The sequence below is a fragment of the Leptopilina heterotoma genome, unplaced genomic scaffold, assembly GCF_015476425.1.
Source record: "Leptopilina heterotoma isolate Lh14 unplaced genomic scaffold, ASM1547642v1 Lhet_325, whole genome shotgun sequence".
Classification (NCBI taxonomy): Eukaryota; Metazoa; Arthropoda; class Insecta; order Hymenoptera; family Figitidae; genus Leptopilina; species Leptopilina heterotoma.
The window spans coordinates 717,227-738,315 of record NW_025111019.1 but is presented as its reverse complement, the minus strand read 5'-3'; the positions used below and the strand labels follow the sequence as shown (position 1 = coordinate 738,315).

The 21,089-nt window shown below is 22.5% G+C and overlaps 2 protein-coding genes across 3 annotated transcripts; both read left to right on the top strand.

The window, feature by feature from the left end:
• The first annotated feature begins 96 nt into the window (after nucleotides 1–96).
• LOC122504928 (metacaspase-2-like) lies at nucleotides 97–11,922 on the top strand. 2 transcript variants are annotated; one of them, XM_043616282.1, is made up of 11 exons: nucleotides 97–964; nucleotides 1,088–1,384; nucleotides 1,740–1,943; nucleotides 2,093–2,827; nucleotides 2,955–3,228; nucleotides 3,445–3,688; nucleotides 5,620–5,883; nucleotides 6,017–6,126; nucleotides 6,241–6,373; nucleotides 6,921–7,542; nucleotides 11,787–11,922. In XM_043616282.1, the coding sequence occupies exons 1-10, from the start codon at nucleotides 940–942 to the stop codon at nucleotides 7,188–7,190; spliced, it is 2,556 nt and encodes an 851-aa protein (XP_043472217.1). In that variant the 5' UTR covers nucleotides 97–939; the 3' UTR covers nucleotides 7,191–7,542; nucleotides 11,787–11,922. The 2 variants fall into 2 exon arrangements, with proteins under 2 accessions (XP_043472217.1, XP_043472218.1); XM_043616283.1 differs by having other exon boundaries at nucleotides 6,921–7,653; nucleotides 11,787–11,915.
• On the top strand, nucleotides 11,799–15,290 carry LOC122504935. The gene is made up of 2 exons (XM_043616294.1): nucleotides 11,799–12,014; nucleotides 14,356–15,290. The coding sequence occupies exon 2, from the start codon at nucleotides 14,359–14,361 to the stop codon at nucleotides 15,151–15,153; it is 795 nt and encodes a 264-aa protein (XP_043472229.1). The 5' UTR covers nucleotides 11,799–12,014; nucleotides 14,356–14,358; the 3' UTR covers nucleotides 15,154–15,290.
• The last annotated feature ends 5,799 nt before the right edge of the window (nucleotides 15,291–21,089 follow it).

The following is a 21,089-nucleotide window of genomic DNA, read 5'->3' as shown; positions in this document are numbered from 1 at the left end:
GTTATGTTCCCATTGCGCGCCGGGAACTTTATTTCTTTATTTTCTTTTATTTTCTCAACTTTTATTTTCATCGCAAACCAACTGTTTAGTGATAGTTGGAAATTAAAAATTAAAATTTTAATTTTCCAGTAATTTTTTTTAATAATATTCTTTTTGTAAAGTGATAAATGGAAATTTTATTTTTAAATTTGCCGCCTTTGTCGGTCGGTAAAGAAGACAATTTCCTCCCCTATTTCACGTTGTTAAAACTTTTCCCGGAGTTAATTTCAATTATTTCAATTATATTTCCGGTACTTTCCCAAAATCCAAGTCCAAAATAAAAAATCAAAATCCAATTTCCAAATCCTCGTAGAATCCAAAACGCAAAAAATGAAAGAAAGTATATAAAGCTACGTCCACAATGGGCAATTTTCTCTCTCGAGACTTTTTCGCGCGCGAAATTAAAAAACGATTTAAAGAGTGAAAACCGGAAGTATTTGTTTACAGGAGATTCTCGAGAGGAAATAAAGAAATAAACAAACATTCGTTCTTTAGCATTTATCGAGTAAATAAACATTATTTTTAATTACAAGTTTCAGTTAAATTAATAATTTTCAAAGTATCAGTTTTGACAGTTATTTGTTAAATGCAAATTGACAAATGAAATTCGAACCGAAACATCGAAAAACCGAGTTAATAACTTAATAATAAAAAATAGACTAACCTACGAATTCTTTTTGGTGCATATTTTCGTTTTCAAGGGTTTTTTAACGTTTTTAATTTTTAATTCGCGTCGTGCTTCTTTCTTTACAATTTTAAAATTTCGATTTCGTGATTCTCGTTAAAATTCGTTATTAATTTTTTCGTATTTCACTCTCGGTGTTTAAAAAATACAATGAAAAAAGTTTACTAAAATTCTCCAACTGTCATTTCTGTTTTTTTATTAGTGACTCGTGAGAAATGGATACAAAAACACGGATTAATGGTATAAAAATTTATAATAGTTTGAAATTAAATTTTTTTTTCTAAATAAAAATATTGTTTTGGAAATTTTTATTTTTACTGTAAAAATAAAAAAATAACTTTCGGGATAAATAATTTTTTGTAGAACTCGGCGAACAATTGGAAATGTCAGAGTCGGAGTGTAAAAAAATAAAGACACAATTGGGTTTAATGAAATTGCTTTATAATCAAGGAATTCCCTCGGAATTAATTGAGACGCAGTCGGATTATTGTTTTGATAATGAGGAATTAATTTTTCCAATTACTCGTGAGGATTATTTGGAAAATGGGAAAAATTCACCGTCAAAGGATTATCGGGAATTTTTGAATCAACAAAATTTACATTTTCGACAATTTGAAAACGAAATTAATCGATGGAATTTAAAGATCGATGAAACTATTGGTAATTAGAATTTATTTCGTTTTAATTTAAATTTAATGTTTAGTTTTAGTTTTAATATTTGTTCTAATTTTCATTTTAGTTTAAATTTTATTCGTTTTAATTTTTTTTAGTTTTAATTTTAATTTTAGTTTTAATTGTAAATTCAGTTTTTGCTTTAATTTTATTCGTTTCAATTTTTTTATTTAGTTTTACTTTTAATTTTAGTTTGAATTTTCGTTTTAGTTTTAATTTTAGTTGGAATTTGGTTTTAATTTTAATTTTAATTTTATAATTTTAAATTTTATTTTTAAACTGAATTTTAATTTTAATTTAATTTAATTAGCAATTAAAATTGAAACCTTATTTTCTCCTAAAGCCGAAAGCGAGCGAACGAATTCGAGAAAAAGTCTCAGAACTTCATTATCTCAAGAACTAGAAACAAAAAATGTAAAAATCGCCAAGGAGGAGAAAATAAATTCTGACGGTGAATTAAATTCTTTGCGAAAAATATCCGGCGATTGGAATTACGATAGAAAAACATGTTCACTTTCAACAAGAACCGTTGGAACTGATATAAAAGGTACTTACAAAAAATTATCTCATTAAAAAATTATTTTGGAATTTCTTTAAAATTTCCATTATTTTAAAATTTATTTTTTTCTTTACAATTTTGTTAATTTCTTTTTATTCGTTTCTTTTCAATTTTTTAATTTATTTTCATTTTTTTAGAGATTTTAAAAAACAATGAAGAGTCAACGGAAAAATTTGAAATTACCGAGAAAATTGTGAATCAAACAGTAGAAAATGAAACCAGTGACGAAAGAAAAATGAAAATTGAAATTAAAATAAAAGACGAAAGTAAAATTGTAAACGGAATAAAGGAGGAAAATAAAACAAATTTTCTCGGAGAAGAAATTCAAGTAATAAACAAAAATAAGGAAAATATTCTCAAGGAAAATTCTCCAATCGCAAGAATAAAAAATCCAAAAATAAATACCGAGGAAAATGAAAAAGTAAACGAAGGGAATAAAATACCAACGGACGAAACTTCGATAAATTCTGAATTATTCGATGAAACAAATTTCAATGAAAATAATTTACTAAGGAATGAATTGTATCTAAATTTCTGCCAGAGCATCGACGGTAGTGAAAATAGAGATAATGGAAAATTGTATAAAAGAAACAGCAAAAAAACAAACAGTAATAATAACAATATTAGAAAATTTGAGAGAAAAGCGCAAAAGAATAGAAATTGTCAAAAGTCGATAATGATAAATAACAGGAAATTAAGTGAGAAAATTAACGAAAGTGCAGTGACAATTGCCATTGGTAATAAGAAGAAAAAAGAAAAATTGCGAAGTTTCAATTCGAAGAGTACAATTGCGACAAAATTCGAGTCGAATAATTTGGTTAGTGGCGTGAAGAAGGAGCGAAAACGACGAAAAGAGAAATTTTCAAAAAATGGTAACAATTTTTTATTTCTTTTATTTAAATAAATTTTTTTTTGAGTTCAGTGTTTGAATTTTGAATTCTATGTTTAAAAAAATTGTATTGGATTTAAAGATATTACAATTGAGTTTAATATCGAAAGTTCGCAGTTCGAGTGTAAAAAATTCGAAGGGAAAAATCGAGGAGAATTTCAATGATCTAGTGGAAATTTATCACAATATGGCATTGAAAACCGGAAGTATGTCCGTCGTGTCAAGCAAACATTCACGAATGAATCCCCATTTTAATGAGGAATCAATTCACGAAATTTCGCCCAGAAATATGAAAAAATTTTCAATTACGGATCAAAAAGTGAAAATTCCCTCCAAGGAAAAATTATTGCCAATCGTCGACGTAGTGACTAAAGAAAAATTAACGTATTATTTATTTTTTTTATTAAATTTTCCTTTAATTAAATTCTATTTAATTTGTTTAAAAATTTTATTCGGATAAATTTAACATAAAGTTTTTTTAATTAAATTTTTAAATTTAATTTAATAAACAAAAAATGAGAATAAGAAAAAAATAGAAAATATATTTAAAAGACAAAAATTAAGAAAGAGATAATATTTAACAGAAAATTGATATTTCAGATGCGACGATGGATCGAGGACTGAAAATGTTTTGGGCGAAAATGAAGTGAAATATTTACACTCATATCCAGGGAATAAATTTAATGATCCAATTTTAATGAGAAATTATGAGCAACCAACAGTTGCGTCGAAATTAAAGAGAGTTCCAAGATCTTATTACAATAGATTCAATTTTCGGAATATTCCATTTACAGTTGGCACTTCAATTACACCGAGCCATAATTTAGGACTCAATATTCAACAAGTACGGTAATAAATATTAAATTAAATTCAATCATTTCTTTCTCTTTCCTTCTTTTTTTTATAATTAGAAAATTAAATTTAATAATTTAAGTATTAAATTAAAATTTTATTTAGTATTATAAAAATTAACGAATATTCACTTATTAAGTACATAACATTAAAAATTCTTGTTTATTATTATATAAAAATTTTAATAAAATTTTTCGCAAGAATTTTATTTATTATTCTCATATTAATAAAAAAATTCTTCACAAGAATTCAATCATTTTCAATGCAATTTTAATAAAATTTCTCGAAAGAATACAATTATTTTTAAAAATATTAATTAAATTCGATTATTTTCATGTATTTTGATATAAATTCAATTATTTTCAACAATTTTGATAAAATTTTTAAAAAAATCATTTTCAAAATTTTCAATAAAATTCCTTACAAAAATTCGGATAAAATTCTTCGAAACAATTCAATTATTTTTATAAATTGTAAAATCCTCTGCAAGAATTCAATTATTTTCGCATACATACGAAAATTCTTCTCAAGAATTAAAATATTTTTATAAATAATAAAATTCTTCAAAGGAATTCAATTATTTTCATAAATAATACAATTTTTCAGAGAAATTAAATTATTTTCAATACAATTTTAATAAAATTTCTCCAAAGAATAGAATTATTTTTTAAAATACCTATTATTTAAATTAAATTATTTTTAAGAGTTTTAATACAAAATTCAATTATTTTCAACAAATTCTGATAAGAAATTCAATTATTTTTGTAAATAATAAAAGTCTTCTGAGAAATTAAATTATTATGAGATAAAATTTTAATTAAAAATTCTTTGGAAAATTCAATTATTATTAATACAATTGAAACAAAATTCCTGGAAAGAATTGAATTATTCTTTGTAGGAATTCAATTATTTTAAATGATTCAAATAAAATTCTAAAAAAAATAAAATTCTTCTCAGGAATTAAATTATTTTCAAAACAATTTTAATAAATTTCTTCACAGAAATTTCAATTATTTTCATAAATAATAAAATGTTTTGAAGGAACTCAATTATTTTCAATAAAATTTTAATAAAATTTCTATAGGAAAAAAAATAAAAATTCAATTATATTCAAGATAATTTTAATAAAATTTCTTTAACAGATTCAATTATTGATTCAATTGTATTTAAAATAATTGAATTGCAGCGAAAATTTCATTTTTAAAAATAATTGTATTCTTGAATTAGTTTTTATTAAAAGTTTTTTAAATAATTGAACTCCTGTGAAAAATTCAAATATTTTTTAAAATAATTAAATTTTCTTGGAGAATTATTACAAGATTTTTGAAAATAATTGAAAGTTTCGAAGAAATTAATTAAAAATGGAATTGAAAATAAGTGAAATCCTGATAAGAATTTTATTATTTATATAAAAATAATTGAATTTTATTAGGAAGATTTTTATTATTTATAAGTTGACTTTTTGCAAAGAATTTTATTACAATTATTGATAATAATTGAATTCTTCATAAAATTCAATTACTTTCTAAATTTTCAGTAAAAATTATTTTTAAAAAACTGCACTTTTTTTAAGAATATTGAAATAAATTCTAAACAATATTCAATTATTTAAAAAAAAATCTTGCCAAGAATTAAATTATTTTCAATACAATTTAAATTACATTTTCTTGAAAGAATTCAATTATTAAAAAAAATGTTGATAAAATCTTGAAATTAATTCAATTATTTTCAAATTTTTTTGTAAAATACTTTGCAAGAATTAAATAATTTTCAGTACATTAATTTTAAAATTGAAAACATTTAAAAAGTTGGGAAACAAAAAAACAAACTGCGATCAGATTAGCGGAATACAACGATTATTAATATATAGATTATTATTAATTAATTAATTATTAATAATAAATAAAATTTCTTGATTAACAGGTCTTGAGTATAATGAAGAGCAAACAAGCGAGGCCGCAAGGAGTCTCGTCGATGTTGATTCGCAAAATGAGTCTGGGAAATAGGCCCAATTCGTCAAACGAAGTTAGCGGACAATTGGGTTTGAATTTCGTTAATTTGCCATTGAAGAAAAATTCGACGTTAAATTGCAAAACATCGAAAATCTCTTCGTCAAATAAAATGCCGAATTCGCTGCATCAGAATTTTAACAGAAACATTTGTGAAACACTTTTTGAAGATAAAGAGGTTTTTTTGCTACAATTCAGTCAAAAAATAATATCATTTCATTTTAATAATATAATTTTAATTTTAATGTAATTTTAATTTTAATATAATTTCAATTTCAATATAATTTTACTATATTTTTGGAAATTTTTAGATGGAATTGAATGTTGAAGAGAATAATCGAATCAAATCAGAAGCGAATAACGAAAAAGGAAATCGAGAAGTCTTAATAAAACTTCACGATCAATTCGAAGAAATGAATTCGTAATTATAATTTATTTTCTACACTAAATTTATTTACTGTTTAATTTGAAAAAAAATTAGATAAAGGTAAATGAATAAAGAAAAAAGTGAATAGAAATTTTTTAATTTTTGCAGAAAATACGAAAAATTGCAAGAAAAGTCGGAAAAATGTAAGGACAAGACATTGGCGAAAGAAATAGAAAAATTGGAAGTCGATCTCGTCGAAAAGGAAGAGGAAATTAATGCCGTTATTGGTCTCTATAAAGAAGTAATTTCAGAATCATAAAAAATATTATTAGTTATTTTAATAATAATTTTGTAATTTTAATATTAATTTTAAATAATTTCAATAGTAATTTAATTAGTAATTTTAATAATTTCAAAAGTAATTTAATTAGTAATTTTAATAATTTCAATAGTAATTCAATTAGTAATTTTAATAATTTTAAAAGTAATTTTATTAGCAATTTTAAAAATTTCAATATGTAGTAATTTTATTACTAATTTTAATAATTTCATTAGTAATTTTAATATTAATTTTAATAATTTCAATAATAATTTTCTTAGTAATTTTAATAATTTCAATAGTAATTTTAATAATTTCAAAAGTAATTTTATTATATTAGTAATTTCAATAGTAATTTTATTAGTAATTTTAATAATAATTTAATTACTAATTTTAATAATAATTTTATTAATAATTTTATTAGTAATTTTAATAATAATTTAATTACTAATTTTAATAATGATTTAATTATAGCAATTTTAATAATAAATTCAGAGTTTTATAATTTATAAAAAATTTCCCTTTCAAGGTAATGTCTCTAAAGAAGCAAATGAAAAGAATGTCGGAGAAAAACAGTTTCGTTTGCATGTCGTCGGATTTGTCTAATCAAAATCCAATAATAAATTACGCTCACAATCCAATGATTCGCGCCTACTTGTCACCGAAATTGCAAGGGAAAAAAAATCGTCTCAATAATTTTGTCAATTATCAACGTGAACCGTCGACGGGAACACGACTCACTGGCCTTTTGCGTCAAATTCAAATGTTTCAATGGCAACTCAAACAAGCTTCTTTATAATAAAAGATAATAATCGAAAAACTTTTCCAAATTGTCCTTTTTTGAAAAATAAAGAAATAACATAAAAAATAAAAATTGTATCGAAAAACGAATATTTTATTCAAAAGTTCGTGGGTTTTGATTCATTAAGATTTTTAGTTCGTCTTTCGTCCTCGAGGGGACGCGATAAAATGTTTACATTCACAGTTACCCGAGCGAGCAGTAATTACGAGGAAAGTAATTAAATTTCACTCACCTTTTTCATTCGTTTTTAAAGACGATTTTATCGGTAAACGAAAAACTGGTTTAATTACTCGAAACGTCTTGAATTGTTGATTATTGTTGCCTTTAATGTAAAGGTGCGCAAAAACAGGTTGGTTTTCATAATCATTCATAATTGACATATTGACAACATTCGTAAATTTATATTTATCGATATATACCATTAAAAAAATAAATAAGACCACTTTACTGCAAAAATAAGGTTATTTGAACTATTTTGCTATTTTTCCTACCACAGTTTTTTACGAGAACTGATTTTTGAAACTGAATTTTTACAGAATTATAAATCGAGCCAAACATAACCTCTAAATTTTTGCAATATTCCTTTGCTTTTACGGTTTTTACCGTTTTTACATACACTGTAAAAAAGGATTTTTTGAGAATTTACTAATGAAATTGTAAGGTTACAAGGATTCTGTAAATTGACAACGTTAGACGTAGTTTGAGAGCAAACCATGTTTAATAATGCGACGTCTAACGTTGCACTGTAAAAAAGACCAATGTTGAATTACAATCGGGTCGTTAATTTTAAATTTTCCAGTTTGTAATTTTACTACGGTACACGTAATAATTTAACACCCATATAGTATTTTCACAATTAAAAAGTAAAATTATTACGCTTATCGTTGTAAATGTGTCACGCGTTAGTAAATGTACATCCCGAATGTTTAATCATTTCGTGATTACGGAAGCGCCTATACGCCACTGTAACCGAATCGCGTATGTGTGCATAAAGTAAGGTACAAATACAAGAATTGCGTGCGAGGGACCCCCTTAGGCTAGCTGAAATTCCCTAGAATAGAATTAATTGCGAGCGAGCCTACCCCTTAGGCTAGCTAAAATTCGTTAAAATTAAACGACTGTGTGAAAAGGAGGTTATGTTTTCTTTCCTGAAACATTAATTAAAATTAATTTTTTTAAACATTTCTTTTTCACAAATTGAAAAAAAGAAATCTTGTGAGGTAATAAGTTAAATTTATTTGGAAAAAAGTAAAATAATTTTGAGGTTAAATTGATAATTGTTAGCTCTGTAAAAAAGTTATGTTTAATTAATTTATTAATAATTTTTCAACTCTTATTAAATAGTTTCTACAATGGTCTGTTTTTTAAAATTCGATTTTGTTTTAACTTACATATTTGTATGTATATATTAAAAAAATATAAATATTTCATGTTTAAAATTTCCCATAAATAACACAACTAATTTTCTTTTTGTAAAATGGATCAGAATAATTGTAGACACATTATCAATTTAACTTCAAAATTATTTTACTTTTTTTCCAAATAAATTTAACTTATTACCTCACAAGATTTCTTTTTTTCAATTTGTGAAAAAGAAATGTTTAAAAAAATTAATTTTAATTAATGTTTCAGGAAAGAAAACATAACCTCCTTTTCACACAGTCGTTTAATTTTAACGAATTTCAGCTAGCCTAAGGGGTAGGCTCGCTCGCAATTAATTCTATTCTAGGGAATTTCAGCTAGCCTAAGGGGGTCCCTCGCACGCAATTCTTGTATTTGTACCTTACTTTATGCACACATACGGGATTCGGTTACAGTGGCGTATAGGCGCTTCCGTACGTGATACATTGGAAACTTTTCGCTTCACGTATAACGTTGTATGTTAGCAACCCAACCGTAAAAATATTTTCGTGTGTTAAGTAACTTACAGCTGATAGTTTTACCGACAGTATGTAGAATTATGTAGCTGTCTGTAAGTATACATTCGAATATGATATTTTTTGCCCGAATGTTTTTCTACACTGCGTGACGATGAAGTGGCATATAAGAAACTATGCGCATAGGCAAACGTTAATATTTTAATTTTAATTTATTAAAATTTCGACAATTTTAAGAATTTAAAGATTAAAGGAAATTTGTAAAGGTAAGTTCAAATTCTTAACATTTTTCATTTCTTAAATTTGAAAGATTTCTTTTTAATTTTTCATATATATCAAAGTTAATAAGGTAATGTCTTTTAACCTAAAAAGAGACACGTTTTTAATGATTTTTTATACTTAAAAAATTTTATTCAACTGTGTGAATTTTCTGTATGAAAATAATTTTCAAACATAAAAAAATTTTTCAGAATATCTTCATGGACTCTATTGCTTAAGCAGCTCGTATTTTTTTAAAATTAAAGTGGAAAAAGTATCTGTTTTTCCTGTTCTGTTGGGGAATTCGTTAACTTTGTACAAATGACAAAAAAGCTACAAATGTGATTTGTATATTATAAATATTTAATATATTTATTTATTTCTTACATTTTTCCTTTATTTCCTTTTTATAATTTAACCTTTATGTAATACAAAATAAATATAAAAAAGAATAATTTTAAAATGCAGCGAAATTATTATGTAAAATTACCGACGAGTGGTCGATTTACAATTTGATGCGAAATCACATAAGAGAGGTTATGTTACGAACGGTAAGTAAGTTAACATTTGGGCTGTAATAGTACTACGTCATACGTGAAGCGAAAAGTTTCCAACGTTACACGTTGTAAATTTACATTGGGCTTTTTTACAGTGTGCAATTTTACAAAAAATTTGTAAGGTTATAACGTTGAACGTAGGACATATTTCGAGTCACGTCAGACGTTGTAAGAAAACAACGTCTGACGTGACTCGAAATATGTCCTACGTCCAACGTTGTAACCTTACAAATTTTTTGTAAAAATGCAACGTTAGACGTCGCATTATTAAACATGGTTTGCTTTCAAACTACGTCTAACGTTGTCAATTTACAGAATCCTTGTAACCTTACAATTTCATTAGTAAATTCTCAAAAAATCCTTTTTTACAGTGTAATTACATTTTACCTTTTTCTTTATTAATTATAATTAATAATTTAATTTAAAAGAGAATATTCATTAAATCGATACCTCCATGTATTACAATCCTATCTTATGGTGAAGGTTAATACAGTCCTATCTTGCGGTAACGTTCTATACAGTTCTATCTTGAAGTAACGCTTTATACCATTCTATCTCAAATTTTCCAATTTTGCGTAAGAGCCAAATTAAAAGTAAATTCCATATTAAAAATATTAATGACAGTTTGATATTCATAAGATAATTTTTATGTAATTCTTTAAAGATTTTTCTATCATAATATACATAAATAAAACACAATTATATAAAATCAAGCCAAGAAAATGCATTCTTAATACTTCTACAAAGGTTAATTAACCTAATTTTATGACAGGTTAATATTTCACGGGATAGTGGAATGATAAAAATAATGTTGTTAGTTTTCTTGTTTAATTTTAATTATCAATTATTATTAGTTAAAATAAACGTATCATTTTTATGAGTTTTAAGTATAGATACAAATATTTAAATAAGTAAGTAAACGAGGTTTTGATTGTAGAAAATTTTTACACAAGTGAGAATACAAATAGAATAATAATAAAATAATTTAAAAATCTACATTATTTTACTGTAATAAACGTTGAAAACGTCACTCCAATATAGAATTTATAAGTATGTTTCAAGGATTATATTATACTAGTATTTTATTATATATTTCACAAACGATAACAAGATTATAAATTACAATATAATTATAATAATAAAAGTATCTGTAATATTAGTCAAAATAGTCAATCCGAGTCTGAATTCGAATGATCTCAATTTCTACGTCAGAACAAGTCTCTCCTGGTGTAAGAAAAGTTAAAATAAAGCAAAATTAACAGATAAAATAATCACTTTATAAATTTATATATTTTTATTATTATTCAGTAAAGAATTTTTTCCTGATGGCATACTTAAATCCAAAGGGATATCCATTTTCTACCTTTTGTTCTTTTTTGCTTTTCTAACACGATTATACGAATCACATGTGTATATTTTTTTTGACAGATACAAAAACAAAAGAAAGATAGAACACTTTTACTTGGAAGATAAAACTTGTTATTATTTCTAATTACTGTTTTTTATAAATATCCTAATTAATATAACTATTTTAGGTGTTACCATCTAATACAGAATATTTTCTTCTATAATTTTAGCAAAAAACTGAAAAATTGAAAATTTTGAGATAGAATGGTATAAACCGTCACTTCAAGATAGAACTGTATAAAACGTTACCGCAAGATAGGACTGTATTAACCTTCACCGTAAGATAGGATTGTAATACATGGAGGTATCGAAATATTGACGACAATAAGATTTGTAAGAAAAGAAGAGTATTTGAAAGAAATACCTACGAAAGTAAAAATATGCTCTTTGAAAGTTTGAAAATGATAAATAAGTAAAAAAGCAAAATAAAACACAAATTTTTTAGAGTAATTACCATGTGCACTGTCTTATTAACCATTTGAAATTAATTCCAGTTACTTAAAATTTCGTCATTTGGAAATTAAACGAAATTAAATGGTTCTTTTCACAAATATGACAGAAATGTATTTTTAAAAAATACAGAAAAAATTTCAAAGAATGTTGTGAATTTACAATGTCGGAGAAGCTAAAATTGTTTATGTAATTCTACAAGGCGGATCATTCTCCTCGACTCAGAGAAAAAAATATAAATTCACATCGTTCGGCATCGGAAAATAATTCAGGTATATTTTTTACGATTTTTTTTACTCTCTAACATAACCTTAAACCAAAAATTTAAATAAAATGAATAAAATTCTTAGAAACAAGTGGAAACAATTCAACAAATTTTAATAAAATTCTTTCAAACGATTATTTCTATTCAATTTTTCAAATAAAATTCTTCGAAATTCAATTATTTTTGTCAAAAATTTAATTAAAATCCTTCGAAACAATTCAATTATTCTTTTCAACAATTTTTATAAAATTATAGGAATTCAAACATTCTCAATAAAAATTTTAATAACATTTCCAAGAATTTAATTATTTTTTATAATAAAATTTCCCAAAGAATTCAAAAAATTTTAATAAAATTCGTCACTAGAATTCAATTATTTTCGTAAATTATCAAATTCATTGGAAAAAATTAAATTATTATTATGATACAATTTGAATAAAATTGTTTAACAAATTTAACAAACATTGTTGATACAATTTTTTATTTTTCTCTAAGAAATATTCAATTATTCAATAAATTTATTTTTGCATTCAAAAATTTAAAATATTTGAATTTTTATAGAACTTTCTAATAAGAATTGATTTAAAATTGAATTTTAGTTAAAATTTTAGATAAATAATATTTTATTTTAGATAATACAGTTTTAAAACTGTAATAATATTTAAATTTTTAGTTTAAAATAAAATGATTATCATTTTTTATAATTTTATTCTTCTATAGAATTTTAATAACATTTTTTTAAAATAATCGAATTGTTTCACAAAATTTTAGTAGAATTTCATTGGAAATAATTAAATAATTGAATTCATACGTCGAATTTTATTAAAATTGCTGATAAAATAATTGAATTGCTTCAAAGAATTCTATAAAAAAAATTGAATTGCTCAAAAATAAATTGAATTCATAAGACGAAATTTATTAAAATTGTATTAAAAATAATTGAATTCTTTTAAAGAATTCTAATGAATATTAAATTAAATAAAAATAATTGGAATTATATTGAAAAATTTTGTTGAAAATAATTGAATTCTTGCGACGAATTTTATAAAAATTGAATTAAATAAAAATAATTGAATTCCTGAGAAGAATTTTATTATTTTGTAAAAATTATTCAATTATTGCGACAAATTTTTAAAAAAATTTTGAAAATAATTAATTTTTTTTCCAAAATTGAATTGAATTCTTGCGACGAATTTAATTAAAATTTTTTAAAAAATAATTGAATTCTTTGGAAAAATGTTATAAAAATTGAATTTAGTAAAAATAATTGATTTTTATCGAGATATTTCATTCAAATTAATTTAATTTCTACGAAGAATTTTATTATTTACGAAAATAATCAAAGTTTATTGAAAATAATTGAATTTTTGCGACAAATTTTATTAAAATTGTTGAACAGAATAATTGAATTCTTTCGAGAAATAATTGAATTGCTACGAAGAATTTTTTTATTTATAAAAATAATTGAATTCTTGCAACGAATTTTACTAAAATTGTTTTAAAAAAAAGTAATCGAATTATTTTGTGAAATATTATTGAAATTCTAGAAATTGATTGAATTCTTTCGAGGAATTTTATAAAAATTGAATTATATAAAAATAATTGAATTTTTTCGAGAAATTTTATTCAAATTAATGGAATTGTTATACATAGAATTTTAATATTTATTAAAATAATTGAATTCCTGAGAAGAATTTAATTTATTATTTTGTCAAAATTATTCAATTATTGCGACATATTAAAAAAAATTTTCAAAATATTTCATTTCTTTTCCAAAATTGTAAAAAATTGTATTGAAAATAATTGAATTCTTTCGAAAAATGCTTTGAACATTGAATTGAATAGAAATAATTAAAAATAACTGAATTCCTACCAGAATTTTGTTATTTTTAAAAATAATTGAATTTCTGCGAAGAATTTTAGTATTTATGAAAATAATTGAATTCCTACGAGAATTTTGTTATTTATGAATTCCTATGACAAATGTTATTAAATTTGTTTAAGAAATAATTGAATTCTTTGAAAGAATGTTATAAAAATTGAATTTAGTAAAAATAATTGATTTTTTCGAGATATTTTATTCAAATTAATTGAATTTCTACGAAGAATTTTATTATTTACGAAAATAATCAAAGTTATTGAAAATAATTGAATTTCTACAAAGAATTTTATTATTTATGAAAATAATTGAATTCTTGCGACAAATTTTATTAAAATTGTTGAACAGAATAATTGAATTCTTTCGAGAAATAATTTAATTGTATAAAAAATATAATAATTGTATAAAAATAATAATTAATTAATTATCGAGTAAAGCTTGTAATTAATTAGATTTTTATTTCTTGCAGAAAATGGATATATGGAGCGTTTTACAAGAAGATACAGTATTCATCCCCGACGATCTAAAATTAATTCTAAAAGCGACGAAATACGACAATTTCTTCGCCCTCGAAAGATTCACGCAAGTCGATCAGAAAAAAATCGAACACTTCATGCAAAACACATTACACGAAATAATAAAGAAAGAAGATCGCGAAAAATATTACGGAATCTTCAAGGATCACCCGGAGAAATTTATATTCGTCGGCGGTCTCGAGCAGGCAATATGGGAAATTGTCAGCACAGTGAAGAAACTTGTGGCGAAAAATAAAAGATCAAAAGACTCTGTTTCCACCAGTGCATGTTCCGGTTCATCCTCAACCTCTTCGCCGACAGTTGTCAATAAAGCAACAACAGAAAAAGAAACCGTTCACTCTCTCAGTGACATGAAAACAATATTGGACCGAAATGTCAATAATTACGTGCAGGAGAATTATGCCTATCACGGTTTACCGCAGATTTCGTCTAAAGTCACGGTGGACTGCAATGGTTTGCATATCGCTCTGTTGAATTGTCCTTTCCCCAAGTGTCGGAAATTGACGAAAATACGGAGGAACGGAACTCGATGGAATACGTCGAATTTTTATAAACACATTAGCGTGCATTCGACTAAGCAGGAAGTGGTGGAAAAATTGACGATTACTTCGAATACTCTGTTCGTTAAGACGGAGGAGAATTATTTGACTGATAATAATAGTGAAACAGTGACGGGAGACGATGGTGAGGAAGTGGACATTAAGCCAAATTTAACGGAATTCAATTGGTGAGAATCGATTGGTTCAATTTAATTCAGAACTTGGTTTTTTTTATTAAACATGGAAATCGATTTTTAACGAATTGATTTTTAAGGAAATTTAGAAATTTTCTTTAAACAAAATTTAGAAATTGATTTTCAGTGCAATTTCAAAATTTCGATTAATTCAATTTAATTTAGAACTTGGTTTTTTATTAAACTTGGAAATCGATTTTTAACGAAATTTATAAATTGATTTTCAGTGAAATTTCGAAACTGATTTTCAATGGAAATTTTGAAATTGATTTCTAACGAAATTTAGAAATGGATTTTCAACTAAATTTAGAAATTGATTTTCAGTTAAATTTCGAAATTGATTTTTAATTGCGGAATTTTGAAGACTAAAAGTTTAAAAAAAAAAGTGATTTAAAGACTCTGTAGACTATTAATTTTTAAAAGTACTTCTAAGTATTAGCATATGTAATATTTTTATATAATATTGTATTTTAAGATGCATATTTCATGTTATTTATTTCTATCGTAAATAAAAGAAGCGCCAGAGGCAAGCAATTTTTTTATTCTTATTAAATTATTATTATTATTAGGCAAATTAGAAATTTTTCTTAAAATATTAACTTTTAATTTCCGATTCAAAATCTTTTAAAAATCCACCTATTAACTAAATTAACTAATTAATTATTATTATTAATTAGTTTCAAAAATTCAATTATTTTCATAAGTAATTCAATTGTTTTTAATAAAATTTCTCAAAAGAACGCAATTATTTTGCAAAAAAATATCGGGAAAGAATTCAATTATTTTTGTTCAATTCAATTAGTTTTAGAGCATAAAAAAAAAATTCATCGTGGAAATTCAATTATTTTGAATAAAATTTCTCGTAAGAATTCAATCATTTTTGTTGAATTCAATTACTTTTAGTAAAATAAAAAAAAAAATTCTTTCAAAAATTCAATTATTTTGAAAAAGAATTCAATTAATTTTGTTCAATTCAATTACTTTTAGAGAATTAAAAAAAATTCTTCGTAGAAATTCAATTATGTTGAATAAAATTTCTTGAAAGAATTCAATTATTTTTTTTAAAATTAGAAAATAAAAAAAAACTCAATTATTTTGAAAAGAATATCGGGATTATTTTTAATCAATTCAATTACTTTTAGAAAATAAGAAAAATTCAATTATTTTGAATAAAATTTATGGAAACAATTATTCATTATTTTTTCAATTCAATAACTTTTAGAAAATAAAAAAAATTCTTTTAAAAATTCAATTATTTTGAATAGAATATGGGGAAAGAATTCAATTATTTTTATTTAATTAAATTTTTAACGAATTGAATTATTTTCAATAGAATTTTATTAAAATTTCGGGAAAGAATTCAATTATTTTTGTTCAATTCAATTACTTTTAGAAAATAAGAAAAATTCTTTCGAAAATTCAATTATTTTGAATAAAATTTCTTGAAAGAATTCAATTATTTATGTTGAATTTAGAAAATAAAAAAAAATTCTTTAAAAAATCCAATTATTTTGATAAAAATTTCAATAAATAAAAACATTTCTTTTAGAAATTTAATTATTTTTAATAAAATTTCTCAAAAGAAAAGAATTGAATTGAATTTTTTTAAACAATTTTAATAAAATTTCGTCTCAAGAATTGAATTATTTTTAATAAATAAAAAAATTCTCGTAATAATTCAATTATTTTGAGAAGAAAACCCGGAAATAATTCAATTATTTTTAATTTCTTATATTCAATTCAATTTTTCAAGAAGTCTTCGAAAGAATTTAATTATTTTCAATACAATTTAAACTTCAGAAAAGAATTCAATTATATTCAAACTTTTTATTAAAATTTGTCACAATAATTGAATTATTTCTACAAAATTAATAAAATTCTTCTCACGAATTCAATTATTTGATAAATAATATAAGTATTTTTGAGAATTCAATTTACTTTCATTCATTTAATTTTTTAACGAATTCTTTAAAAGAATTTAAAAATTTTATAACAAATTTTTGTCGCAATAATTGAATTATATTCTTTGTGGGAATTCAATTATTTTCAATCAACTTCTCGAAGGAATTCAATTATTTTTAAAGATTCAAATAAAATTCTAATTCAAATATTTTCAATTTAATTTTAATTAAATTTCCAAGAATTTAATTATTCTCAATATATAATTTCTCGAAAGAATTGAATTATTTTTATTTAATTCAATTTTTAATTAATTCTTCGAAAGAATAAAATTCAATTATTTTCGAAATTTTTAATAAAACTGGTCACAATAATTGAATTATTTACATAATAATAATAATAAAATTCTTTCGAGGAATTCAATTATTTTTAATACAGGTTTTCAAGACTTTTTTTTAAAGAAATCAATTATTTTTGAAAATTTTAATAAAATTATCCCAAACCAGTAAATTTATTTTTAATATTATTAATTTTAATTTAATTTTTCGCTAGGATTAAATTATTTTTAAGCATTTTAATAAAATTCTACATTGAAAATTGAAAATAATTGAATTCTAATAACTCAATTTTATCAAAATTTTCGAAAATAATTGAATTCTCATCAATTTTATCAAAATTTTCGAAAATAATTGAATTCTCATCAATTTTATCAAAATATTCGAAAATAATTGAATTCTCATCAATTTTATCAAAATATTCGAAAATAATTGAATTCTCATCAATTTTATCAAAATATTCGATAATAATTGAATTTTTGCGAAAATTGTTTTTAGATTTTATAAAAAAACAATTGAATTCTGTCGAGAAATTTTATTTTATTAAAATTTTTATAAAATAATTAATTTCTTCCAAAGAATTATTCCTTCAAAATTTTACTTTTTGGGACAAATTTAATTATACATAATTAATTAATATTTGTAATATTAATATTTAAAAAATTTAATTTTATAATAGTTTTATTTTGAAAAAGAAAAATTGAAATATTGTGTATTTCGGGAGAACCAAAAATAAAATAGAAACTAAAAAATACAAAAAATGATAACAATTTTTTTCCTTTCAGTTTAAATTTTTATTGATCCGACTTTCTACTCTATTAATGTATACATGTAATTTGAAACGTCGGCACATGACTTAATTTATTATAATAATAATAATGAATTTTTTTTTATTACATATATTCAACATGCGTATAAACGTCGAAGAATTACTTTTTTTTCCCACCGTATTTTCTATTCTCCCCACATTTTTTCTTCAATCTTGTTCATATTCATATTCATATTCATTTTGACGCGTAGATCTTTTTCTCTTTAATATACATATATATTTATATATATCAATTCTTTTATATAATATATCTGCACATTAACACTCAATAATGGACAGGAACGCTACTGCATTCTATATTATAGTTAATCATCCATTTTTTTTAATATACTAATTAATAATTAGCTTAATATTATTGTTATTGTTATTATTTATATTTATATTCATATTTATTTTTTTTTATATTCATATTTATATTTATAATATAATAATTAATTCTATATCAAATTTTTTTTGTCACATTTTAATCGACGATCGCTATTTTTTTTTTAAATAATCTCCCGAGTTTTTTTCAACTCTAGATATGTAATAACGAATTGTAGATCTGATTTTTATTATCGTTTTTTTAATCAAGCTCCTCGTCCACGATTTTTCGTTTTTCCAATTGTTCAATTATTCAATTATTCAATTATTCGAATTTTATAGAAAAAATACTTTTTTTATAATTTTAGTTCAATTTTTTTTTTTGCCTACATATCTAGGTTTGTAAATTTTAAAGGTACTTTTCAGTCTTTTCGATATCGGCCGAATTCGCTTCTCGTAAATTTTTTTCAGATCCGATTTTTTATTTTTAAATCTTGAAAGTTTCAAGTACTTTTTGGCATTAATACCATTTTTACCCTCTTATTGGAAAATACCAATTTTTTTGGGAAAATTTTACCAATTTTGGAAAATTCCGAATTTTTAAATTTAGAACTTCGTTTCTTTTTGGTTTTGGTAATTTTTCGCAAATATCGAATTTTACTTCTTTCGAAAAGAAATTTATAATTTTTTTTTTTTGGTAAAAAAATAATTTCCAATTCGCGCGGACAAGAAACTCGACTTTTATTTTTCTCATCATCATCATTGAAAAATTCCCTCTCCAAAGAACACTGAAGGTTTTTTTTTTTTTTTGCTTATTTTTTAAGAAATAAATTTTATTATTTTCTTTTTCGTTAATATAATAACATTTAAAAGTTGATAGCGTGAACTTGATGCATTTTTTTTTCGTCGAGCTAAAAAAGTACCTTAAGCAACGTCAATATAAAATTTCTTAAAAGCTAGGACAATATAGTTTTTTTTGTATTTTTTTTTTCATCTTCCGCACGCATTCTTTCTCTCTTGCACTCTCGTCGATCTTCAATATCGGCGTTTTTTTCTCTTGTTTTTCATTTTTCTCAATAAAAACTAAATAAACCAGAAACAAAGATTTCTCTTTTTTTTATTTAATTAATACTATTTTTCTGATATATTGAATATCGAAAATTTTAATTCTCCCTCCATAGTGAATTTTTGTTTTTACTTTTTTGGAAAAAATTAAAAGTTCCATTTTCGGAAGAAATTTAAATAAAATTTTGAATTTTCGGAAAATAATTCGTTTCAAACATTTTAAATTATAAAATTCAATTTTGATGACAAATTTTCAATTATAATTTCAATTTTGACAAAGGATTTTAATTTTTAAATTATATTTCCAACGAGCAAATGATATGCGCGCCAGCGCGCGGAACGCGTCACTATATTGTAAATTAAAAAATTTTACATTTTTCAGAATTTGAATATAAATTTAATTATTTTCAACAATTTTGATGAAATTGCTTTCAAAATTTATAATTTTCTTTAAAAAATTAAATTATTTTTAAAAATTCAGATAAAGTTCTTCGAAACAATTCAATTATTTTTAATAAAATTTTTCTAAAGAATTATTCGTTCAAGACATTTTTTTTCAAAATAATTGAATTTCTACGAAGAATTTTATTATTCATGAAAATAATTGAATTTTTATTTTCTCAAAGAATTTTATTGACATTTTTTAAATAATTTAATTTCAGTGAAAAATTGTATTATTTGTGAAAATAATTGAATTCGTGAGAAGAATTTTATTAAAATTTTGGAAAATAATTGAATTTCTGCAAATAATTTTAATACTTTTGAATACAATTGAATTTTCCAAAGAATTTCTAAAAAGGATTTTAATATTTATAAAAATAATTGAATCCCTGTAAAAATTTTTATTATTTATAAAAATAATTGAATTATTGCGAAAAAATTTATCAATAAAATTGTTTATAATTAAATTTCTTTGAAGAATTTTATTAATTTTTAAAAATAATCAAATTTCTGCGAAGAAATTCATTATTTTTTAAAAAATAATTGAATTTCTGTGAAAAATTCAATTATTTTTTAAAATAATTTAATTTTCTGTGAAAAATTCATTTATTTTTTAAAATAATTGAATTTTTTCTGGGAATTTTTACAAAATTTTAAAAAATAATTGAAATTTTCAAAGAAATCAATTAAAAAATGGAATTGAAAATAAATGAAATTCTGATAAGAATTTTACTATTTATATAAAAATAATTGAATTTTTTTGCGAAGAAAGACTCTAAATTATAATTTCGGTGAAAATTTTTTAATTATAATTTCAATTTCGCAAAAAAAAAAAAAAAACTGGAACGATTCAATTTTTTCCAAACAAGAAAAAAATCATATTCAGCTAATTAAAAAAAAATATTAACAATCTTTCCTCACACAATTCTTCTTCGTCTCTCTCTTTTTTTTTTTGTTTAACTCCCACATTTTATATCACAGACTAAATAATGCTTTGGTCTACAAAAACTTGTTGATTTTCATTTTGCCTCCGTCATTTTTCTTTAATCTAAACTTCATCTT